The 27,882-nt window shown below is 33.3% G+C and overlaps 1 protein-coding gene across 1 annotated transcript in view; it reads right to left on the reverse strand.

The window, feature by feature from the left end:
- Positions 1-6,238: 6,238 nt before the first annotated feature.
- Pgm2a (phosphoglucomutase 2) overlaps positions 6,239-27,882 on the reverse strand; it is a 156,614-nt gene continuing 134,970 nt past the window's right edge. Inside the window, exons 12-16 of the mRNA XM_035366369.2 lie at positions 18,255-18,384; positions 8,920-9,025; positions 8,720-8,836; positions 6,962-7,095; positions 6,239-6,851 (exon numbers count right to left, since the gene is read on the reverse strand). Coding sequence (XP_035222260.1) covers positions 6,749-6,851; positions 6,962-7,095; positions 8,720-8,836; positions 8,920-9,025; positions 18,255-18,384 — 590 coding nt within the window. The 3' untranslated portion in view covers positions 6,239-6,748. The remainder of the gene's footprint in view (positions 6,852-6,961; positions 7,096-8,719; positions 8,837-8,919; positions 9,026-18,254; positions 18,385-27,882) is intronic.

The following is a 27,882-nucleotide window of genomic DNA, read 5'->3' on the forward strand; positions in this document are numbered from 1 at the left end:
TGGCAGATAGCTTTAGTGTGCTTAACCCTAATGGCAAAGCACATTATGACTGCGAAAACCTCTTTGGCCAGACTCAACAAAACTAAAATCAAATTTAATTCAAAAGGAGTTTCTAAGGGAAACTGGCTGATTTTCAAGTGGAAAACCATGAAAACTCTCAAGCAGCCAGTCCATTCACCTGGAATCAAATGCACGTTTGGAACTACCAGGGTTCAGTGACTTTGCACCTTGGCTGCTGGTATGTCCCGCACAAAATGAACATTCATTGCTGGATGGAAAATATGAGCTTGTATAATCAAAATCATAAAAAACAATCTTGTATTTAGCGTAGGTATAATGAAACACTCAATCGATTTCGAGAGCAGCTAAAGGTCCCTCCTCATCAGGAGAAAGAAGAAAATAGGAGAAGGAGTCACAGAAACACGTGGTCCTTATCAGCACTGCACATGGTTATAACTAGATTTTTAATCAGAGGTGCACGGGCCGCCTACTTTTACTGAGCCAGGTTATCTGATCAAGCATAAAGGACAAGAAATATTAGCGAAGTTAAAATAGGGAGCGAGGGGCAAAATGATCATGAGCTTGTATAGTTTAGTGGCATTTCTGCACAAATCACATCTTACTTATCTTTCAATAACTTACAACCATCATTTTGATTATGAGTTTGTTTTATAAAATTCTAAGCTACTAGATTATAAAAATACAGACTTTAGCAAAATGCTTATGTTATGAGTAAGAAATGATAAACACCTTAAGATACTTCAAAATTTCAAAACATCAAAAAAGTATAACATATTGTAAAGCTCAATCTCCTTATAATTAACTGGTTATAAGCGTGAAAATTTCTATACTTTTTTCAATGCCCTTGACAGTATTATTTGCTACTTTTATTTTACGTTCCAAACATCGAAATGTTTTCAATAAAATACATTTTTGCCACCAACATAATATTGTTATATGCAGTGCACTCAGCATTGTGGATAAGCAAATATACCTACCTATGCTAAAAATAATAGAATTCTATTTTCTTAAAAAATAAATTGAAAAAAAATTGAGACTCCACAATCGATTATTTCAACCATGACTTCTCATTCATCATATCGATGGTCATATCAAGGTACGCCATGTTCCAGGTGAACAGTTGCTTCCCCCTGCACAGCAGGACATACACAGGCTGGTGTGGCAGTATTATGCTTTGGGGAATGTTCTCATATGTGTCTCAGGGACCCTTAGTTGTGGTATACCAGAACATGAAAGCTGCGGATCATCTGAACATAACTGCGAATCAGTTTCACTTTTACATGGTATCTGTCTTCCCAACCGAAATGGAATCTTGCACTTGGGACAAAGCCCCCGTCACAAGGCACAAACTGTATGAGTGGTTCAAGGAGCATCAGGATGAATTCTAATTAATGTCCTGGCCACCTAACTTGCCAGATCTTATACTGATAGAGCACAGTCGGGATATCATGAAGTGGCAGCTCAGAGCTCAAACACCACCACGTCGGAATAGCTCGACGTTGCATGACTGCTGCTTAGACATTTAACACAACTTGTCTCCAATCATCTACTAAGAACTTCTGACATTCATGCCAAGGTGAGTTGCAGCTGCTTTGCAGGCCAAAGGTTGCACAACACATTAATGAGTAGGTGGTCATAATGTTTTGGTTCTCCAGTATATAGTGAATGCACAGAAAATAAAGATTTGCACTGCTGAAAATGAAAAATTTAGGCATTTTCGTGTAAAAAACCTGCATTTACCTTTAAATGAATGCATAAATACCTATTAAATTATTTATAAATGTATTTGAGAATGGAGGATTTATTCATCCATACACTCCTGTTAATATTGCTGCGAAGAAAATCTAGTTATTAACCCATTACCACCCAGTGATCTATTTACAGATCACCTACTTTTAGAATGCCCTCTGAGAACAATATGTTTTAATCACTTCTTGTAATTGGCCAATTTCCTTACACATGTGGCCACACCCCAAAGGAAAGAATGTTCCAACAGTCCAGCAGATAACGTCTGAAGTAAGCCATGTGATGCTTCAGAGCACATCTTTTGATTTTGTATCCAAAGGGAAAAAAAAAATTAAAAGTAAGCTGTACTTTTTTTATGTGTTCTACATTTTCAACACCGCTTTAACTGTTCTGCGTTATTTAGATTAGAAAAATAACAGTTCTTATAATTAAATTTTTAGCTTAAACATGCCAATCTATAAATACGTTGCTGGGCTTTGGTGGTAACTAATACTGTTTTTTCCCCTTCTCATTTTTTCCAGAATGTCCAGTGTGTCTATAAGGTGTTTCACATCACTGAAGAAGTATTAGAATATACGTTTTCTAAAGAGATTGAATCAGATATATTTGCTTTGCCACTTGATGTGGTTGAGTTAACTGATGAAGAGCACTTTGATGATGGTGAAATCATTACTCCATCAGGTAAAAGATCTGTCAGGTGATGTAGAAATTTGTTTAGGAAAGGTTAGGAGGAAATAGAGGTAAAAGAACAATGTGAATAAAAAAAAAAGACTTTGGACCTAATATTACGGAGCAACTGGCATTTGCATCTAGCGTCAGTAATGAAAATGAAAATCAAAAACGAGTTACCGTTATTTTGGGTAGATAAGCCATGGCATATACGTGTTTAAAAGTTGAAAATTTAGGTCTGCAGAGTATCTGACGGAATTTTATTTTCCCTCTCTCCTTAAAACTTCTCTAGTTCAGACTGTAAGTTATGCACAAGCGAAACAGAAAGAATTCACGGCAATACTCTAACCTCAGATTGCATGAAGTTCAAATTCTAGTTAGGTGACGCTCTATGTAAAGACATGGTAATGCATGTACTTTCTGCTAAACTTTATGGTTTTGCCCATGTTTTACTGTGACATGTTTTCTAATGGAAATAGCAATGATTACTTGCCAAGTTCATATTTACACGTTAAAAATTGTGTCCTCCTGTGTAGCTTGCTTTCTGTTTACTTTATCATTCACACTTTAAAAATATTATTATGGCTCCTACTCGAAGAAAAAGTTATACAGCTGCTTTAAAGCTTTCGATAGTGAAGAAAGCGATCAAAATTGGAAATTGCACTGCGGCTAAAGAATTTCAAGTTGACGAGCGATATATTCGGCGGTGGAAGTCCAAAAGAGAAGAATTAAGAGAAAATGCCTAAGAATAAGAGGTCTCTTCAGACTGATGTCATAGCCTGGCACTTTTTGGCAGATAATTTAGAGAAATAGACAACAGATTGGAGAGAAATTGGATTATCAGCATCAACAGTTAGAATTTGCCTTCAAGCAAAGCAAATTGCTTGCCAAATGGCATTAAAAATTTTGTTGGAGGACCTAATTGATGTTTCAAGTTCATGAAGCTAAAGAAATTATCTGTCATGACCAAAACAACAGTTGGACAAAAGCTTCCCGAGACTGGCTTGAAAAAAAGATAGCTTTTTTGGAGTAGACATCCAAGAAAATTAAAGAACAATATTTGAAAAGAGGGCAAATAATTACTATGGATGAAGATCCTGTTAGTTTTGACTGTCCTCCGAGCACTGTTAATTCAATAGATGAAAAAACTATTTCAGTTTTAACAACCGGGAATGAAAAGACTTGTTTCACTTGCGCCAAAATATCATCACTTAAAAGCGAATTGGACCAAAAAATAACCCTACTTATGCTTTTAACAAAGATGGTAATTTGTCTGCTGAAATCTTAAGAGCATTTCAAATATTATAGAAAATATGAATCCACTTGAAATTTTTAAAGAATTTTTAACTCCTGAATTTTATGAATTTATAATAAATGAGACAGAAAGATATGTGAAAAAGTGGAAAAATAAGCCAAAGTTTTCAGATATAATTGATGAGTTGAAGAGTTTTGTTGGATTTTTAATTTTGTCTGGCTACCATACTTTATGTAGCGAACATGATTACTGGTCAAGGAAGAAGATATCATGGTATCGATGATAAAGAATGCAATGTCTCGATATAAGTATTTAGAAATTAAATCTGTAATCCATTTTGCTAACAGTAGTTGTGCAGCAATGTAAAAATCGGAATGGACATTCACAATAAATCATGCATATTAATCATAGTTTTAAAAAATTCGGAATTTTTGGTAAATTTCTATCTGTTGATGAAATGATGATTGGATATTACAATTAGCATTTTTTCAAACAATTTCTTAAAGGCAAATCCATACGGTTAGGCTATAAATTTTGGGCCATGCGTGAAGTACTGTTATAATTTTGACTTATATTGTGGTGCGGAGAGTTTTGACAATACTCCTGAAACTATAGCGAAAGAACCGCTTGGAACACGAGTAGTGAAAAAATTGCCACAACCTGTAATTCATCTCAATAGCAACATTGTATTTTTTTACAATTTTTTAATTCTTATGATTTGCTGGTTGAATTAAAAACATAAGGATTCAGAGACATGGACAGAATTAGAAACAACAGATATGCTTCTTCTTGCCCTTTCATGCATGATACGATATTAAAAAAGAAAAATCCTGGTACATATGACTACTGTTTCAACGAAAGGAATGAAATAACTATAGTTAAAAGGAACGATAACAAGTGTGCAACAACAGCAACAAAATTTGGTTACATAGAGCCTTTAATCCACGTTTCAAGGCATTAGAAAGGTTTGAAAGAAAAATCTCAAATTTTGCAACCTAGTACTATAACCCAATTTAACAAAAATATGGGAGGAGTTAAATTTTGTTGGAAATTAGAACTTTTAATCATGAACGATATTTCACTGTGGATGATTAGCAGAAGAAAATCTGCAGAAATGCAAAAAAAAAAAGTAAATGCAGGATGATGTTTGCTGTTGAAAACTGTGTTTTAAAACAGGCAATACTGGATTTTCAGATATCCCTTTTTTTTTCATAAATTGTTGGATTAAGCACAGTATAACAATAATAGTTCAGAAGAGAAGACTGAACATTAAACACATTTATTTGGTAGATGAACTTTTCATTGATGCAGGAATTTTCTAGCAGACTCCGGGTATTCTGTCAGACAATAATAATTTAGAAGACAAGAGGGAGATACTTGCAGTCATGGGCAGTTTAATATTTAGTAAATTTAGATGACAAACATTTTTTAAGCACACAAATTGGCACAGTAAGTGCACCTCATCTTGAAGAACTATATTGGTACCTTTTTAAACTTTTGAAGCATATCTGAAGCAGCAGCAGGCATTAGCAAGCTGGCAGTAGCAAAGTTAGAGACAGAATGCAACATATTCAAGATAAAATATCAGTTCAGATGATATAGTTCCAATTTTGTTCCCATTCACTAAAATTAAATTTTGGCTCCCAAATTTGAAATCGTTGTTGTCTAAAATGTCACAAAAGTGTCACATTAGCATCATGTAAGAACCATATCACAGAGACTAATTTAAATTTGACACCATTTAAATAGGCTTATTGTAAGCAGTTATGTTTTGGACACAAAGCAGAAATAGCCAAAGGAAAGCTGCAAAATTAAAATTAGAATTTTGATTTATATATCTTTTTATCTTACACACATATATATATATTACTACTACTATACAACTGTTATTCAGTTGAGGTAAATTTTAAAATTAACAACTATCATTTCCCTATAATAGGAAAGGCAGTTTAATTTTTAAAGGAATTAGAAAAGCACTCAGAGCTTTTCTCAGTGCTCTCTTAGAAAAGCACTCAGAGCTGTTTAAAACATATGAAATATATTACACACATAAATTAAACAAAGCAAAATTGTCGAATGTCTTTAAAGATTATTCACACTACAGCATTGAATCACAGACACTAAAGCAACATTAAAATTTGCATGCTCTATGGAGATCTCTTCATATAATTTAACTCTCATATTAAAAATATAACAAAAAGATTTATGAGGAATGCATAAACTAATCAAATATTTTTATGTGATATAAGCAGACATTAACAATATTAATATATATATATATATATATATATATATATATATATATATATATGTATACACACATTAATATATTTAGGTGCATTCGGAACTTTTAAATATGAATTACTTTTAAAATGAGGAAATAAACAATCATTTTATCAATATGAATAATATCAGCACAACGTACACCAATTTTAAGCGGATTAAAAAGATAAATTTAAAAAAGGGGGGGGGGGAAGATTTTAAAACTCGCATAAACTTTATTCAGATATACAGTATCTTATTTTAAAAAACAAAACAAAGACTAGATCAACTATATTAAATTTTATTTTTTGGCGATTTCATGAGTACAACAACGTAAGTTTCTCATATGTATTATTGCATATCCTTCATCACAGAAAAAATATATTAGTATTCCATTTTTGCAATAAATCTAATCTTAAGTCATTCAGACACAACAAGAATTCATTAGGAAATTCACCAAAAGCTAAATCATTTGTGTTAAAGACAGGCAAAATGTTATGCCATTGACTAGGTTTAACTAACTGTAAAACTATGTGACTAGCAATGTATATAAACAAAAATTAAATACTTCTGTGCACATTTTAGGAAAATTTGCACATAAGATCTCCCTAAAAGGCAGCTGTGTATCTTAGACTGTAATGAATGATAATGTTTTGAGCAGTTTAAAATATTATGCATAAGGTTTTTCACGTTTACTTTGTACAATCACAAAAGATGAACTTATCATTAATAAACAAGAGGAATGAAAGAACAAAAGTAAAACTACTGAAAAATAACATTTTTACAGGATGTAAATTATATAGGTCGAGAGCTAAAACCATTCTTTTCAGGCTGAATCCACTGTTCTATTAGCAATTCAACCATCTTGTGCAGCAATTCATCAACTTTTTTCCACTCGCTGAAATGGAAATGACAAAATAAAATAATAATTTTGTTGTAGTTCTCTAAAGTTTAAAAAACCATTAAAATTTTTTAAATTAAAAAAAAAATAGTATAACGTATACATACGATTCAGGCTTTGTAGAAATAATTTCTGTATAATATTTGATTTTCGGTTCGGTGCCAGATGTCCTAAGTGTCATTTCACATCCATTTTCAAAATAGAAGGTAATCATTTGTTGTGTTGGACCATATGGCAAAACCTAGAATACAGATATACTGAATAACATTCTAACAGAAATTTTTTTTTCCAAGTCTCAATAACACATAACAATGCCTGTAAAAAATATTTCTGAACTTTATATACATACATATAGTGAGGGCGGAGTGAACTTAAGAGATTATTCAATGTTGTCATCTTTGAAGTATTCTTCTCTTCAACCGACACATCATTGCCAATGCCATTTTCAATTTGTGTAGCAATACTGGTAAGCACTTTTTCAAGATCAGACATTATTCTCTCTGTGAATTTTCCTATACTCTATATTTTTAATGTAAGGCAAAAGACAGGATTCTGCAGCAAAAATTCAGTTAGAAACCCATGCATGGCCAACTTTAAAATGGGCTGATAAATCCAACCATACATTTGCCAAACGCATGGAATTATGACCGTCTAGTTTAGCTAAGCCTATTAAACAAGCTAAAGGTGACTGCCAATTCACCTTTGGCTTGCATCCGAAAAACACGGGTGAGAGCATAACTAAACAAAAGAGCAATTTTACATCATCAATTTCTTCTTGATGAAATCTTTCTTTTCCCTTTATCATATTAAAATTTTGAAGTCATTAAATATCTTTAAGGATGAAGAAGGGATTTATAAAATCAAGGAAAAACTAGATGCTATACAAGACTTCAGATTTCCTATTATTCTTCCTGGAAAGCATTGAATGGTAGAACTTCTTATCAGAGAGACATTTGAAAATTATGCATGATGGGGTACACATTTTATTACCATGTTTATGAGAGAAGTTTTGCATTGTTAATGGAAGAAATTCTGTTCATCGAGTAAGATGACAGATGCACGGCTAATTAGAATGGGAGATACAGAAGTGTCTCTTTCATAAACTGCACACATTAGAGCCATACTGTATATACAGAAACATATACCGGAATTCAATATGTAGACTTTTAATATTACTTGCTAAAATAATTTTATTTTATAGTAAGCATCATAGCTATACACTTCATGAATTAAAATATGTCACTCTGAAAAATATTTCCATGTGAGCAAAATTTATAGTTTCTAGTCTTAAGAAATTTCTGTTTCATCTACTTTTATCGCAATAAACCACATACATTTCCTTTCTAAATCATTTTCTGAATAGTAAAGTGAATAATGTTCAACACCTCCTTTCCTTTGGTTTGTGTGGAATAAACATGAAAAGTTTACTGAACTTGAGAAACAAGATGCTCTACTAAATATCTAGCATCTTCAATGACTTGTAAACACATGTATACATTTAATCATGTTATAGCTCATATGTAATAATAAATAATATATGCGACTAAAAATGTTTAATGAAAATTATTATGAAAAAGTTCCCATTAAAGTATCCAATATTAGTAATAAATAGAAGATTACAGCTTTAACAGTTACATTATTTTTTTTTTTTCAGAGAACTTTTTCATGCTTTTATTAAGCATCAAGAAGATTAATGAATTAAGAACAAAATTAAATATACAAATTAAAATGTAAAATTTTATTAAATTTATCATGAAAAAGACTAAGCTTTAGAACAATGAAAACTTGAAAATAATATTGCTTAAAATCATACAATTTTTCTTAAATATTAAAAAATAATAGTTCAGTAATGTAATTCCACATACTGCCTTTTGATCAGGTTCTCTGCTATCGTAGCCAGTTGTAAGATCTCTGACATCTTTCACAGGAAAATATATCCACTCAAACCATCCTATATCAAAATACTCCAGGCGTTCAGGATACTGCAGAAAAGAATCACATATAAGCATAACAACTTTAAATATATAAGAATTTAAATATAAAAAACAGAAAATAAAAGAATCACCTTTCCTTCCTGGCCTTTGTAATTCCTTAACTTTTCAAAAAACTTTTTTATAGCATCTGGATTATCACAAATAAAATAGGAATTGCAGGAAACATGATAGCCATACCTAAATATAAATTAATCATATCTATTTAAACATTTAAAACTGTACATAACATTTACTGTAATGGCTTTTTATTATGAGTAAATGTTTGGGTCTAAAGCTTCCCATGTGGTATGGTGCAAAGCCAACTACCGTATCATTCAGCTAAAGTCTGAAGCCTGGAGAAAAATGTGCATCTAATGCCAAACACACTATAGGTTAGCTGATAGTAAGGGTACAAAACTCTGCATTATTCCACAATATTCTCAATTAAGACTTGGAATTCAGAGAGAGGGTGTTCAAAATAATGGAAACGCTACACTTAAAAAAAGTTATACGAAACTAAAAAATTACTTTTATTCATTAGAAAGTAAGTGGTCAAAGGAAATATCACTGTTTTCGTATGGCTATTTTACATAACTTTTCAAGGTTGTGTAAAGCTGTAAATTTCAATTGTGGTTTATTGGGGATGTGAAAAGGTACTGTGTCTAAAGTCATAACAATATAGAAGATCGTCAGTGAGAAATAGTTGTGGGACAAAAAAGAAACTTACTGATTGAGACAGAAGGATGCTATTACATCAAAATGAAAAAAAAAAAAGGGGGGGGCAACCGGTCAGATTTAACATGAATATACAAAGCCCAGTTTAAAAACATAAGCAATATATTTACAACAGAGCTGCTTTCTCAAAATCTCGTTTCACACAGAACTGCAAAACAGAGATTATAATAGTACCAAGAATATACACCGTCGATCAATGGAAACAAGCACTTTTTTCAGATGAGCCAACCTTTACTCTATTTCCCACACCAGGATGAGTTTTTGTGTAAAAAACATTAGCAAAACCTTGAGGACCAGACTGTCTGCTTCTCATACCTTTATAAGAAAGAATAAAAGTCATTGACTGCATATAACCATTTTAAGTGACTATATTATGAGCCATCAATAATCAGTACTGGAAAAAGTGAGGTCCCCTTTTTTGGTTTCCCAGCATCTCTTAAAGAACTGGAACAGTTTCTGACAGAAGAATGGCATAAAATACATAATGGCAACATTCAGAACTTGTATGTTTCCATTCCAAAACGATTTCAATCAGTTTTGGATGCCAAAGGTGCTCCCATCCTGTGTTAAAAGTGTACAATTCTTCCATCTGATCTTTCCATTATTTTGGACAACTTCTGTATGTAGTCCTGTCATAATAAGTGTATTCTCACCCTACCCAGAAATGGGGATAGGTAATGAAACAAAATTACATAAAAGGGGGGAAAAAACCTTTGCCAACAAATGTCTTTTACACATGATGATATTTTTCATATACATACAAGAAATATACCTATAAACTGATATAAACGAAAAACGTTTTCATGCTTTAAATACATAGTAAAATTAATATGAAGATATTAAAAATTAATTTATCTAATACTCTAACATTAAGCAAAAATAACTGTGCAATTATAAATGATCTGATTGAAAGTCCCAAGAACCTTATTTACTTATAAGGTCAGAAAAATTTGTGTTGCATGTTATATCACAAATATTTCTGATATTTAAAAATGGCTGTATAGTGACAACTTGCAAGGAAAGTCTTTGAACCATAAATTCTCAATATTTAAGTAAACTGAAAAAACTTTTCTAAAATTACATAATGATAAAAAATTAGATGTTGAAATGCTATTCACATGTAGATAAAAATAATCGTATGGTGAAATCTTTTATGGTAATCTCTAAAAGTGAGCAGCATTTCTAAGAAGGTAAGTAGGCATCAATTTTGATGCTTCTCAAAGCAAACTACTTCCTAACTTGATCCAGACAATTAAATACATTTATTCGTGACCATCAAAACACTTTGTAACGAGCCTAAAATTTAAGATAATGACTTCAAGAAAATGTTATGAAATAGTTTTCTCTTATTGCTCAACATCAAATAATTTTTTCATAATTAAAGGTCTTAACATGCACAGCACTAAAGTATAAGGATGACATTATGTGTACATGTTAAAAAATCACAATTAACAATAAACAATTCATTACTACTGGTATATTTAAAAAATACCACATACTTGCAAACATACAGCACTAAAAAATAAGGAGATTTGTTTAAGAAATCAGAATTTTCCTCAATGACAAAAAGATTCTTTTAAATGATAAAAATATACAAAAAACATCATCTACTTTTAATAATGAATCAACTTTATATAATAACTAATTAACATCTGAAATTTCAGTTACTAATTCTTAAATGCAAATAGTAAAAATACCTACATTATCAAACTTCTTTAATATTTATGCATTTTAATAGAAAAATAATACTTTAACCAGTTTTGGTACAAATGCTGAGAAATGCACATTTTGCTTTCATGAAGGAGGAAACTCTTTGGGTTAACTTGTTTTTGCTAATGAAAATTTGGTTGATCTTTACATTATGGTAACTTGGCGTTTTTTGGCGAAAATTTGGCGACCAACTCTCCTACAGCAACCCTATATTTTTTTTTCCTGCCGCCATTTTGTCTTCACGAAGTAAAGACATGTTTCTTTTCTTTTTATCTACTGAACACTTCTTCCAACAATCTACTAGCCGAATTACACTTATGCTAGAAATTTTATCTAACAAAACTGCTTAATCATGACAAATATTCACTGCAAAATTGGGAAAAAGTGCACAATACCATACTCCTTACGCGTTTTTCAAAATACCACATACACATAAACCATGTACACGCCGACTTATTTTTACTTAAAAAAAATCCCAGAATTGCACAAAAATGGCATTGCACACACTCGTCACTATATCCATGTACACTGCTTTTTTCTCATAAATTAGAAAAATTTCACGAAAATACATGACAATTTTCTCAATCTTTAAACCCGGTAAAAAGAACATATATGAAATTACCTGATCGCGAAAAGGTATTTACCCTTTCCAAATATGAACATTTCCACATATAAAATAAATAAAATATCCAAAAACTTTTACCTCTAAATCATCTATTACATTATACACGTCACCAACGAATTCATACCGCAAGCATTACAAATACGTAGTATCAAATATTTAAATTATTTCCATGCACGTTTACTTCAACTCAAACGTATACCAAATTCCTACAAACATAAAATTCACAAAATAACTATCATTTAATTAAAATATCACTAAACCATGTACTCGTAGACTTATTTTTACTTAAAAAAACACCCCAGAATTGCACAAAAATGGCACTGCGCACACTCTTCACTACATCCATGTACACTGCTTTTTTCTCATAAATTAGAAAAATTTCACGAAAATACATGACAATTTTCTCAATCTTTAAACCCGGTAAAAAGAACATATATGAAATTACCTGATAACGTATACCAAATTCCTACAAACATAAAATTCACAAAATAACTATCATTTAATTAAAATATAATTAAATTCAAAAACACTACTTAAAATATAAATGAGCACATACATAAAATTAATAAAAATTACCTTACAATCCTAATTACTTTAAACTAAATCATTGCTAATAACAATTTCCCCAATAATACCAAATTCCTTTACTTCCACCTTACATTTAGAACAATGCATAAAAATAATATCCTCAAATAATTAAAAATACTAACTTACCTAATCTTCTTCAGAATCTTGATTACGTGTCCGATAAACTTTTCTTTAGTTACGGCCATGGGATCCAAAAATTCACGTACACTGTTTCACACAACACAGAATAAACCAAATACAAAATTTCCAGATTTTTTTCCCGATTTCCCCCCTTTTCCGATTCAAGAACCGTAATTCGTCCATTAATATCACATGACATATCCCATGATTTCTCATTTCCCTCACACAAAATAATGCGTAATTGGAACTGAGTACTGCTCACATTATTACCAAAGTCCCAGGTAGTAACCTTTATCGCCTCCAAAATGTCGCCAAACTACCAGTTACCATATTGTAAAGATCAACCGAAAATTTTTCTAATAGGACATTACTAATATTGGACCTAAATTTAGTTCTTATTTTAGTAACATTACTGAAAACTTTTCTCGCACTCTGCATTGGTATGGGGAATTTTAAGGATAGCCAACATTATTCTAAACAATTCACTGTAAATTAAAATTCCATTTTGTTTGGAATAATTGAAGATAATGCTTGATGAAGAACTAAAAAACACAATTTATTCGCCAGTAAGCACTATTATAGAGGACAGTTCATGTTTACACTCGTCGAAAAACAACGATGAACAAGCTGAAACAATCAACAACACAAGCCTTCATGCTATAATAGTGAAGTCAGCCTCACAGCAAAACTTTAAAATACAGCTGCTGACTAGGTTGATCATTATCAAGCAAATCTCTGAATTCCCGACACACTATTTTCTCACCGTACAGGCAGGGTACACATAGCTTTAGTCTACCTTCAAGAATATTAAGAAAAACCACAAAAAAATGCATTCTAGATTGTGCTCGCTCCATCTGTGACATAATGCCAATTTTGTCGCCAAATATCGCCAAACGGGCGATTTCACGCCAAATCTAGCAACCCTGCATTTCTCTGCTACTTTCTGGCAACTCTAAGTCCACTGTTGACTCACACTGCTCAGCCAGCAGACTTCTTCCTCCGCTCTGCTGGAGGAACATCGTTTTCGACATGCTTTGCGAGAAACCTATATGCCCATGCAGCTACTGGGCATTTAGCAGCAATAACTTTACCTAAGTAGGTATTTTATAACTTTCAATAGAGCCTTTTTATCTTAACTCTAGAAGTATTTAATTTTTCCTTAAAAAACGTAAGAAGTGAGTTCCATTGATGGAGGATTCTAGACAAACATTACTCTAAAGATAACCAGCATGTACATTCTAATTTCAAAATTTTCTTATTTCAGTATTCTGCAACTGCTGAAATAGTTATAATTTCCCTTTCTTAGAACACATTTCAATATAATAATAAATATCAATGATGTTTTCATTCACACTTTTTGGCAAAGATGCTGCCCCTTTTTCAGCTAATAAATTTAATAATTATAAGTGACAGGAGCAATTCATAATTTGCAAGACTGAAATCTTCAAGCCTACCATTACCAGTGCATTGTGGACACCAAGTGCTATAAAGAGGATTTAAATTTTCTTTCAAAGTTTTAATTATTAGCTGTGCTATATTAAACCCCATCGCATCTCCTTCAAAACTGGGGGCAGAAAGTAAACTACACTCAATTTCTGAAGACGGGATTAAAGAAACAATCACCAGATGCAGTGTTTCCTCAGCATAATTGTTGGCTTTCAGATGACAAGTAGTTTGTATTTTACACATAACCTCATTTAATATCATTTACTTAATTTTTTTTTTGGATGTGGCAATAAAATAACTTAAAGAATTACTCAGAAGTACTTTAAATTTGATTTTCAATAAATCTGTTAATGAGAATGCATGCAAACATACATTTAAACTTACAAAGCTTGAAATACGAAATGGATCCCCAAACATTTTAAATTTAACCTTATGCACCTCAAAATTTGTAATTTGCTTTTCAAATGAAGTAAGCAGCATCTTTATTTGATCTGAATAATCCAGTTGTTTAACAGGAAAATTTTCCTCGAGTTCTTCAGGTACGGAAAATTGACAAAATTTTGACAGCTAAGCTAAGAACAACCACTTTTGTTTGAAAACATACTGCAACGGCCAGTTGACTGATGAACTGATTTTGCCCCATCAATTTTTAGTTTATGTCATTCAGATGAGGTTTCACATACACTAAAAATGCTAAGTCACATTTGAAAGATGGTTTCTTTAACATCCTAGTTTGCTTGCCTTTTTCCTCAAGGAATTGTATTATTCATCAATCAAATCTTAAACCTCTTCAAAGCCTCTACATGGCTGAACCACCGTACTTCAGAGTATTTATGAGATCACTATTTGGTTAATCTGTGTGTTCGAGGATTTCCTCAAACTGCCTGTGGTTTAAATCATGTGAGTGAATAAAACTGATGGCATCACTCACTACCGTCATTAGGCAGTCAAATTAGTTCATTAGTTCTTTGTGTACGATACATTGATACACAAGCAAATCTTTGCCTCGATCATCCAAATGGTTTCTCAATAGACTACCCATGCTATTCTGAATTCCAATCATGGCTGGAGCTCCATCAGTAGGGATACAGTACAAAGTCCGTAATCTGGACATCCACTATCCGGAATGATCTACAATCCGGACCTCAAAGCCACAAACTTATGCATGCATGTAATGCATTTACGCATGTGTGTTTGATGCACGCGTCTGCCACGCATGTGCGTAAAGCCAGTAAAGTGTTTACACATGCGCGCTTCTGATAGTGAAGAAAGTGACCAGAGAGGTTACTGAAAACGAAAAAATTTCGATTGACAAGTTAGTCGCTATTCTCAACACAGCAGTTACAGGATTTGAACAGTGGAACTTTGTAACTGAACAAGAAATTATCTCTGTTTATAGAAGAGAGAATTAAAGAGAAAGTACAGTCAAAAAGTCGTTAATTCGGACACCCATAATCCGGAATGATCTATAATCCGGACCTCAAAACTACAAACTTTCTGCGCATGTGTGGCGTTGATGCATGCGTGTAAGACCTTTACGGCTGCGCATATGCGTGTGCGCATGCGCATAATACATTTACGCATAAGCGTTTAATGTATAACGGATGGTATAAGCTAAAATTATCTAATTATCCATTTCAGTTAATGTTGCAGATTGCGTTGTTCCTTAATCTTCAAATTGGATCCGGCTTATTATTTTTTGCAGACTGTTAGAACAATTTTATAAAAGTAAGCTTGAACTTTTGATTATGTCAAATAGAATTTCTGATGCCGGAGCTAACAAAGGATCTTACAAAGCGAAAGTATGTTTCGATGTCCATTAAACAAAAAAGTGGAATTGCTGCAAAAAATGGATAATGGGAAAGTGACAGACAGGTTAGTGAAAACAAAAAAATTTCGATTGACAAGTTAGTCGGTATTCTCGGCACACCAATTGCAGGACTTGAGTAGCGAAACTTTGTAACTGAACAAGAAATTATGTCTGTTTATATAGAATTAAAGAGAAAGTATTAGCACATAAAACAAAGTAACTTAAACAACTTGCGTTAAAAGAAATGTTTAATAAAGTAAACAAATAAATATTAAGCTTTTTTTTTTTGTAAATTTTGATACCCTTTAAATCATAATTGTTCTTTTTCATAAATTACGGTTTCATATTTTTAATTTTATAATTTCTGCATGCCATCTTACCAGATTTAAACTAATGATCTATAATCCGGAAAAATTGATAATCCGGAATCGCTGAAGTCCCGACGAGTCCGGATTAATGACTTTTGACTGCATTAGCACAAAAAAAAGAAGCAACTTAAACAACTTACATTGAAAGAAATGTTTAATAAAGTAAACAAATAAATATTAAGCTTTTTTTTTGTAAATTTTGATACCCTTAAGATCATAATTGCTCTTTATTTCATAAATTACGGATTCATATTTTTAATTGTACAATTTCTGCATGCCATCTTACCAGATTTAAATTGATGATCTATAATCCGGAAAAAACCCTAATCCAGAATCACCGAAGTCCCAACGAGTCTGGATTACGGACTTTGTACTGTACTAATAAATTTGTTAATATCAAAATTGTGGGCAGGACACAAATTTAAAATGCAGGATAAAATATCAGCTCCAGTTATTAACCCCTTCACTGAACTTGTTCCAACATGTTCTTCAGTTACTTCAAAATTTTCAGAAATTCTTGCAACAAACAAAAGCAGCTGAGGTGAAGTAATGTCTGTTGACTCATCAGCTGCTAGAGAAAAGTACTTAAACTTGGCAGTAGCAATCTGTAATTGTTCATTAATATCAACAGATAAGTTTTCAATTCTTTGAACTGCCATTCTGCTGACACTCACATTTTTAAATTTCTTCATAGCTTCAGGGCATACTTTTTTGGATGCCAACACTATACAATTCTTTGAAAAATTACCTTCAGTAAATGGGCGGCCACTTTAAGCAATGAAGGCTGCTATTCCCAAACTAACTTCAACACAGTTATCTAATTGTGAAGATGCCTTTGTAAATACATTCCTTCGTGCAACAAGGGAATGGCAAAGGGATTCTATTTTACAATTTCAGTCCGCTCCCTCAGGCTTTGAAAATGTTGAGTGTTTTGTGTCATAGTGTCATTTATTGTAATATTATACTCTTGAAAACACTAGTTGTAAAATATCAAGCATGCAATTCTATTATCTTGCTCCACAAAAAAGTATCTCAAAGACCCAGTCTCCAAAAATTTCCTATTATTGCCCTCTATCTTTTTGTTTTTAATCCATCTATCATGGCAAGTAACTATTAAAACCACGTGGAACAAAAATGATTTTGGTTTGGTTTATTGTGATTACGGCAAAGCACACTAGGGCTATCTGCCTAAGGGGAGGGATGCCTTTGTGGAGGACTTTCTAAGGGAATCTGGATCGTATACATGTTACACATGGAGAAAACCCCGAAAACGCCCATGTAGCCAGCCCGTTTGCGGGATTCGAACCTCAGACCGAACTACCAGTGTTCAGCGACTTTACCGCTCGGCTGCTGGTGGGCTTGGAACAAAAACGACCCAAAATTCTATGTTGGTTCCTCTTTCAAAATATCATTATCAAAGCAAGAAATTTTTTAATGGTCTTGAAAAGAAAATAAACATACAAGTGATAAAACAATGCATAGTCACAAAGCCAAAAGTGCAACAACGCAAAGAAAATTAATGCAACGCTCGCAATCCGAGCAAATATTTTTCTCTCCCTTTTTACTAGTGCCTGCATGCAAATACACTTGTGCTACGTCATACCACAGACTCTTCCTTAATCTGTATACTGCACAGGCTATCAGTAGTTTTCACACTCAGGCACTGAAACTTGCTTTGGTGACACAGGGAGTGGCTCTTCTCATGACCACTTGTGGGCCACATTTTGCCCATGGACAACAGGTTGTGCATCCATAATTTACAGCATAAGAAACTAAGGGGGGATATTGTTTTTAAAAGAACACACCTAGCAAAACGGCTAGGGCACCCTACTAAACAATGAAAGACAATTTCCACTGAGCTTTACAGATTAGCTGGGTAAAAATAATCAATGGGTTTTATACTAATATAATGAAAGATAAATACCGAGAGGTTACTTACTATCATTTCCATTTCAACATGCATACAATACTGTTGTAAGTAAAATAGCTGCTAATGGGAATTTTATATAAATGCTTAAAACTTACTTTACATATACTTCTTTAAGAAAGTCATACAACTGAATGTTTCGTCTATTACAATAAGCTGCTATTTGACTCATATGCATAGCAGCTTGAATACCATCCTTATCCATCACTTTAGGTCCACACATAAAGCCTAAATAAATTACATATACTTTTATAGTAGTTATTTATCTGTGGCTTAACAAAATACAGAAACATTTAACAGATGAACACAATAATAAAAATTGGTCATAAGAAATAAAAACAATTTAGAATACCAACACCAAAAGAATTAAATACAAGTCAACCAGCATTTAACAATTATTCTCACTGTTCTGGTCCAGAATGCATAAAAACCAGAAATATTTTAGAAAGGAACAGTTTGTTCTCCAAAAACATACAGCACATGAATAAGTAGTAAATAAAAGAAAAAAAAACTTTAGCATTTTATCACATATAATAAAATAAAATGGATGATAATATATTTTACATCACCTCAAAAATTGAATTAAGACAACCAGGGGAATTTAAGAATATTCCCAGTTTGCCATTAATTTGGAAAGTCCCTTGACAATTCTTAAATTGCAACTTGACTAGACATGCTTTATGATTATGCTTATAATACACGGTGAAGTAAACAATCCACATTACAAACCATATATGTCACTTTCCTGAACCTGAGAAGTCTGCACACTATATCACTGCCCTGCTAATTATATTGCTAAATTAAACTTTAACGTTGCTTGAAATATACTTAAAATACATTTAAAATTTAATAACAACATTTAACTGCTGTAGTAGCTGAGCGCATTTTGGATATTACTAGAGGGGAAAAAAAAAAAAAAACTATTTGAGAAATTTGTTAAAACGAATACAGAAAAACATATCAAAGAAATCTGACTATGGAGAGACAAGCCTTTGTGGAGAACTTTCTAAGGGAAATTCACAAAAATTTTGTGGATACAAGATCGAAAATTTTAAAATTAATATATATAAAATGCTAGTTACAAAACTAAAATTTTCACTATTTTGAAAGAATTTTTTTGTGAACACACGCAATTTGGAAATTGTGTGTGAACTTTTTTCTAATCAAAAAGTAGAACTTTTAATGACACATCCCTTAATTCTTTCTAACTGATGATTTAGGTGACCAATATTAAACATACCTAAATTTGAAACGGAAAGTTAGCAAGGCTAATTTCTGAATGGAATCAAGCTTTCTTTTTTTTTCAAAACTTACACATTTTTTTTATTAAAGAAACACAATAAGTTCCCCATGTACCACATAGGAGTTACAGAAGTAAGTATGAAACACGATACAAAATAAACAGAAGAAATAACTGAATTCAAATTAAGGATGATTACAAAGTTTCACAATGAATTGACAAAAAGTGTTAAAAGCACTTCTCTCGGAAATAAATTGGTAAAATTCTGGAGGCCAGTTAATATTAAAATTTTTCAGTTCCAGTTTCAAGACTTTTCTTTCGTTCTTATATTTAGGACATAGAAGAAGCACACGTTCAACATTCTCCTCTCCACTGAGGCTACAATCGCAGACAGACTCGAAGCTCAACTTAAATCTGTTCAAATAACTTTTGAAATTTCCTTGGCCAGTAAGAAATTGGGATAATTTATAATTTGTGAAGAAGTGATGACATGACAATCTCATCTTGATAGAAGGGAAAAATTTCTTAGTTAACCTCCCTTTATTTGAATTAATGAATTTGTGGTTCCACGACTCCACAATACTTTCATACATGACCTTCTTATAAAAGGAATTAGGGATATTGACAGAAGTGTCAATTTCCTGCTTAGTCGCAGCCTTAGCAAGGAAATCGGCTCGTTCGTTCCCAACAACAACTGTATGATCACGAACAAATGAAAACGCAACCGAAATATTTTTATCTTTTAGGTTATTCAATTCTTTTTTAATCTCGACAATGATATTATTAGAAGAAGAAATACATTTTGAGATCTCCAAGGATGAAAGGGAATCAGTACAAATGAGATAGTCTGAAACAGCACTATTTTGTTCAGAGACCCATTTGATGGCGAAGTTTAAGCACAAAAGTTCAGCTATAAAAATGGTACATTCATCTCTAATTCTAAATTGGAAGAGCTCAAATTCAAGACCATTTTTGAAGACAACAAATGCGAGACAAACCTTGCCATCAATTTTGCTGCCATCAGTATAGCAAGTTACAGGTGAATCATCTACGATTTATTGCTAAACTGAATATAATTAACAGCATTTCTTTCTGAAGGAGGAAGATCAGATGGAGGTAAAATACAATCAAACTGAGAGACAGCAGAAGCAGAAACATTTTCTTTATAAGCAACAGAATGAAGAACGGCAATGTCAATTGGAGGAAAACCAGAAATTGCATAAACAGACTTGTAGCTAACGGTACGATATCCACAGAAGTATTCGCCTTTGAACGCATCATAAATATCTATAATTTATCTTTTTCTTGAGCGATATACTTCAGACTTTAGAGCCATACATAATGAAGGGTGCAATTCCTTGTTTATAGACAAGTGAATGAACATTGTAATCAATACCGTATGTGTTGCGTGCAATACGACTTAATCCATGCTGTAATTTATCACATTTCTCTGATATATAAGTTAAGTGTTGCTTCCAAGAAAATTTACAGTTGAGAAAAACCCCAAGATATTTCATTTGCTTTACCACAGTCAAAGGGGTGCCATCGAGAGATAACTGAAATGCATCATAACGGATGTTTCTCTTTTCAATAATCATAACCCTGGTTTTATCAGGATTAAAGTCTAATTTAAATCCCTTTGACCAGTCGGAGGTGAGATTTAAAAGTTTCTTGTGCCTGTAAAAAAGTAGCAGAAAGGTCCCTACTCTGGAAGCAAAACAAGACATCATCCGCAAAGGCTATAGTATCACAACAAGCAAGATTTTTCAGTTTTGATAGGAGATCATTAATAATAATATTCCAAAATGTAGGTCCTGAAACTGAGCCTTGAGAGCAACCCCTTTTAAAGTGATGGATTGCAGAAGCCAAGCCCAATCGCAGTTTGGCCATCCGATCTTTTAAAAAGTCAGCAGCAAGTGAAAAAATATTCATTGGAAGTTCCACTCTTTTGAAAAGATTGAGAATACAAAGCCACCACGCATAGTTGAAAGCGCCCTTAATATCCCAAAAGACCAAAATAGTGTGCAAGTTTTTCTTTTTACCTCTCTGAACAATTTCATTCAAGCGTGAAAGAGCGTCTTCAGAACTTCTTTGAGGTGTAAAACCATACTGATTACCAGAAAGAACGTCTCCATGGCGGTGATACTAGCAAATTCTGTTAATAAGTTTTCCAAGCGCTTACCTAAAGCAGAAAGTAAACTTATACATCTAAGGTTATCTAGGTGAGGAACCCTAGACTCATTTCCTTTAGGAATAAGATTTACTTGAGCATATTTCCAAACACGTGAGAAAATGCGAACATTTAGGCAAATGTTAAAAAGTGTATGGAGAAATTGAGGAAACTGTTTAATAATCTCATCTGAAATAAAATCAGGACGAGGTGATTTATTTGGTTCCAGCATTGAAATAACTATTAACTTCATCACAGGAAAACATATGATCAACAAAAGAAGAATAAGAAGTACGCGCAGATTGACGGTATTCCTTATGCAAATCATCATCATTTTCCTCCAGATCCGAGGGAAAAGATTTCTGAAGCACAGCAGTAACTGTCTCTTCTAAAGAGTTGGTTGTCTCTCCAGTGGAAAGACAAATACCAGTTATTTCAATTTCTTTCATGAAATCTCTTTTAACTCCATATGTGTAAATCTTTTTCCATACATTGTGAACATCAATGGTCGAAAGAAATGTTTTCCAAGACTGAGATTTAGCATCTGCAAGCTTTTGATTTGTACACTTTTCTACATTCAAGATATTTACCTTTATAAAGTTCTCTAAGAGGCGGATTTTTACAACGCTGAAACCCACGCCTAGAGGCATTACATACAAAACATTTCGGTAGACCACCAAGGAACATTGTACTTACCATGATTCCTAACAGGTATGGAAATTAGAGATGCCTGGAGAAGAACAGAACTAAGATTCTCAACAAGAGTATTTAGGCAAGAACCGTCAGTACAGTCGTTAAGAATATCAATGAAATGGGTGACGCGAGAAGAACAAAATTTTTGAAAACGATCCCAATTTGCTTTCTTTGTATTGAAGATTTTAAAAGGAACATTTGAGGTGTCTCGTAAGAACGTAGAAGGGCAAAGTTCAAATTCAATCATCATGTGATCAGAAAGGGATTCTTTTTCAGACAGCCGCCAACTCGAAACATCCTGGAGAAGATGAGCCAATAACAGTAACATCAATATAACTAGAACCTTGAGTTGCCTGAAACGTAGGTCCATAATCTTCATTAATAACAAATAGATTGTTGGCAGAAATAAATTCACTCAGCTTATCTTCACAAGAGTCTGAATAGGGACTAAACCATAATTCAGATTTGCCATTAGAGTCCATACACCAAACCAGTCGATTAAGATTTTTGGACATAAAGACTTGACTAATTTTATGAAGATCTAAATCAATGTTTCTTGAGGGTTCAAAATAGTATGAAAAAAGAGTGAGCACAGTTGTGCCAACAATAATATCCAAGGTGACCATATTGTAATCCGTATTTTTATAATCAAGAAATGTTGATAGATCCCGTGATCGAATGATGATTGCCGCCTTTACATCGTCAGAATTAGGATCACAATAGAGTCTATAAGTGCCAGGATATCCTGGAAGAAAATTCTTATGATAATGAGGCTCCTGAACCAAAGCACAGTCAATATTATCAGCTTCCATATTTAAAATGAGCTGTTGTGTCACAGATTTAGATTTATGAAGGTATTCTGCACACACTTTAGAATGCATCTAGTCAATCTAGCCATAATCAATTCGAGATTGAATGTTCTTTCTCATAAAATCATGACTAGGACAGCATACTGAAAAGGGCTTGTGATTAACATTCACTTTTTTATGACTGTTATTTGTTTTATGACTGAAGCGGATGCAATTTATACAAGCTACAGCATTCATATTCGAACAATCCTTTGCTTTGTGTTCTCCAGAGCAGTTAAAACAGGCTGTTCACTATCGACATTCATCAGCACGATGACCAAGACACATAAAACATCTATTGATGATAATAAAATAGTCACTTTCACATACACTCCAATTAATTTTCAACCTGGCTTGATTCAGAATACGTTTACGAACCATAGGGTGCGTTTCAATCACAACGTGCCTCGTGAACTGGAAGGTTTTTAATGTAAAACGAACTCTACACATACTTCTGTTTTCATCAGATTCAACAACTTTGGGATTTTGTTCAAAAATCACTTTAAGAATATCTTCATTAGGTATTTCATTTGGCACATTTTTTACAAGTAAAACAGGATTCCTCTTGTTTGGCAAGGACGTGTTTAATTCCAGAGACTTTTCATTAATTTTCATTAATAACTTTCTTAACATCATCAAAAGAGCAGTTTTCAGAGTCTACAATTAAGCAATAATCCGAAGAAATCGAGGACTTTTCATTAGTCCTCGTGACATCAGATGACGCCACCAAACTAGCATAACTAGGTCTTGAAATGGCGTCTTTCAAACTTTCCCTAAATGCATCCATAAATTTAACAGCTTTGATACATTCAAAATTCTTATAAATGGAAGATTTCAACTCACCCAGAGCCTGCCTGGCCTCTTCACGCACCTGTTGATTCATATTGCATTTAGATTGAAGCGCTAATTCAATAATTTTGCAGTGTTTTTCAAGAACATCGTAAAACCACGTCATCCTCAATAGCAGCCATTGCTAAAGATATTCGTCCATGCAAATTAGCTGGTTCCGTGACATGGAATTTTCAAACATTCACATCTTCTAAAAAATACACTTGGTCTTGAAATAAGAAGCACATAAAACGAAACCGAAACACAAATATGTTAGAAAAACTCACTTTTAGAATCACAAAGGCAAAATTCAGCAAGAATTAAGATTTCAAATCAGAGCACTCAAACATCCAACCAACATGGCTGCTGGCATGCGCAGCTCTCCAAATTTACACATTTGTGATGCTAAATTTATCACAATTACATTTGTGTACAAAATTAAGAGAATCTACACAATATGTCCAATTTCTGAAAAACTAATGGACAAGTTAAATGCATGATTATCAGTAAAGTTCCTAGTGTAAGGATGTCCAAAATCCATGCTGTGATATCTAACTAAAAATGAGTCTAATATACAGTTCTCACAGCCAACAGGTCGCACAGCATGATGGCATAGAGGACAGGAGGCAATTGATCCTATTCCTGCAGCAAGGCAGTTTTCAACCATGGGATGGTTTTCAGAGAGGGATGACAAGATGAAATTGCGCTCTGAAGAGACATGCTTTATACACTTAAGATCAGATCTGGTTGGCTAATCCATATGGTGAATATCCTCACTTTCCAGGTAATCAATGACCAACTGAACCATGTGGATGAATTGTTGCCCATTAGTAGGAATCCAGAATCAACTGTGCTAAGTCAAACACAGGGCTCTAAAATCTCTCTATACCCCAGCAGTCATGCAGGCTTTGTCAAATACATGTAGGGATGTGCGGCCATCCAACATAATGCCTGCCCAAACCATTACACCTCCACTAGCATAATGGTACTTTCTCCTGATAAGGGAGGGATAGTATCATGTTCCAGGCCTCTCCTGATATACAGGTATGCAGAAAATCAGTGTCCAGGTTGAATCACAGCTCGTCTGTAAAAAAATACGGTGCTCCATTAAAATCTGATCCAAGACACACATTGCCTGCATCATGCTAAATATGCTCTCTTGTGTGCTGCAGTGAGTAGATGCAAAAAGCAGGTCTTCTGGGATACAGTCCTATCTGATAAAGCCTTCGGGCAACCGTAACCCATGAAACTCTGGTTCAAGGAACAGCTTACAGCTCATGTGAGAGGTGTGAATCAGAAGATGTCCTGCATCACCAACCTGAAAATGCAAAATATGATTCTCATTCTTCGTTCTAGGGTCTTGCTTGATCTTGTCCAGGTCTTCTTGATATCATTTCAGTGTCCTGAAACTGTTCTCAGAAATTGCAGATGACACTGAGCTCTGTAGCTACCTGTGTTTGTGACTGGGTATGCCCCAATCTACCAACAGTTTTTCATTTCATTCCATCATCCACACATTCACAACTATGCATTTTACCTAATGCCTAATAAAATTTATCCAACCCTTACGAGAAATATGGCAAATGTCATGAAGGAATATGAGCATACAAATCACTGAAAACCCCTCCACAGTCATATAGCTCTGTAGACACACATGTGTACATTGAGTATTTGCATAATTTTTCGGCAGCATAATTAGTGTCTTTGCTTTAATACTTTTAGTAAAGATAGGCATTATTTAAACAGTGCTCTTAATTTTGCACATAATCTAGGCTTGGAAACAGTGTAGCTATAGAACATTATGCTTATAAATCTACACAATATTCTTCAAACACAGATTAAGTAACTGACAGAAAATAACATTCATTGTACTTATAACTGCAATTAGAATCACAATTTAATTTACAAGAAACAGCTTGGCTGAAGAAACCACTCACATCTGCACAGAGTATCAAAATAAACAGTAACTGATATTTCAGACAAGAAACAAAAGAATTTTTCTAGGTTACTATCAGCCCACCAGCGGCCGAGCGGTAAAGTCGCTGAACACTGGTAGTTCGGTCCGAGGTTCGAATCCCCCGAACGGGCTGGCTGCATGGGCGTTTTCCTGGTTTTCCCCATGTGTAACGTGTATATGAGCCAGTTTCCCTTAGAAAGTCCTCCACGAAGGCATCCCTCCTCTTAGGAAGACAGCCCTCGAGGTTTTGCCATAATCACACACACACACTAGGTTACTATCACCTGCAAATATAATTTTTTAAATGCCTGCACAACAAAGTGGGTTTTTAATATGTAATTCATTAAGATGTTTAGCTTAAATTTAGTAAATCCCAGACATTTGGCCACTAAACCATTAATCTTTATCTTGCTTCCCAATACTTAAAATTAAAAGATAATAGTGCAGTACGTTTGTCAATACACTCCCTATCCATGGACTATTAAAGTACAGATTTATAAACACTAAGAGCAATAGAATCAAAAGATAATAGTGCAGTGCATTCGTTAATATGCTCCTTATCCATGGTGTCACAACTCGAATGCGAAATGAGCGAAAGTTTCACTTCTGCCAGCGGCAACGAAAAGTCGAAAAAACGAACTTGGAAGGGGAGCGGTCACTGACTCAGTTTCTCTTGACAGAATTCGATGCAATGGGGGGATAATCCCCATCTTTTGATTTGAAATTAATCTCGAATTATGTATATATTGTAATATAAAAGATGTGTGTAAATAAAAAGTCATTAAGATTTAACTGAAGTAGCGATTTGAATCGAATATCGAAATCGAAAGCTCTCCCAAATAAAATTTTTTAGTGGTGCCTTCACCAAGGGACTTTTGGATTAGAATTTCGAAGATTAGACGACAGATTACCTGTAAACAGGTAAGCAATTCCTTTTTTCTTTGAAAATTTGGAAAAAAACTGAGTTTTAGTATTGTGATTAGTCAATTTTAAACATGGAAGCTTTAGACAAACTGAAGCAGAAACGTACGAATGAACGCAGTAGCGTTACGAAATTAATTACAAAAATAGAATCTTTATTGTCAAAAAATATTGAAAACACAAACATTGAGGAATTGCAGGAGATAAATGAAACAATTCTCGAAAGAGAGAACATGTTGAAAATGTTGAATTCACAAATCGAAACTCAAGTTAAAAGATGCTAAAGAATTTGAAAAAGATATTTCTGCAAGTGATAAATACAATGAACAAATTATGTCAGCAAAGTTTAGAATTCAAATAAGATTGAATAAATGTAATGGAAATTTGTCTGTGAAAAAATGCATCAGATGCAAATTCTTTGAACACATCTGTTTCTGAAATAAATGTATCGTCATCGGCTATGAAATTGCCAAAGTTAAATATTCCAAATTTTCAGGAGATGCAGGAAAATGGTTAGAATTTTTTAACAGTTTTCAAGCTGCGATTGATCAGAATAAAGCATTAACCAAGACTGAAAAATTCGTATACTTGAAATCATTATTGATAGGGCAAGCATATAATGTCGTTGAAGGATTTCAGTTAACCGAACACAATTACGATTCGTACTTAGAACTTTTAAAAGTACGCTTTGGAAAACCAGATAAAATTATAAAAATCACATATGAATAATCTTTTGGATATAGGACAGTTAAAATTCTAACTTAAATGCACCAAGAAGACTACACGACGCTTGCGAAATAAACATTCAAAGTTTAAGTAATTTAGGAGTAACTTCGGGTTCATACAGACACTTGTTAAATGCGATATTGAAATTATTGCCTCATGATTTGATTCTCGAATATCACCAAAAGCGTGATCCAAAAGAGGAATCTGATGTGACAGCTTTAATTGCTTGCTTTTTTGAAAAACGAAATTGAATGCCGCGAACAAACGTATGCAGTTAACAAACTGGAACCGAAATTCCTTCCATTGAATGGAAAGAATAAACACTTCAACAAACACAAAAGTA

Source organism: Stegodyphus dumicola, chromosome X1 (assembly GCF_044657685.1).
Source record: "Stegodyphus dumicola isolate Sdum_Otavi_A_Nest chromosome X1, ASM4465768v1".
NCBI lineage: Eukaryota > Metazoa > Arthropoda > Arachnida > Araneae > Eresidae > Stegodyphus > Stegodyphus dumicola.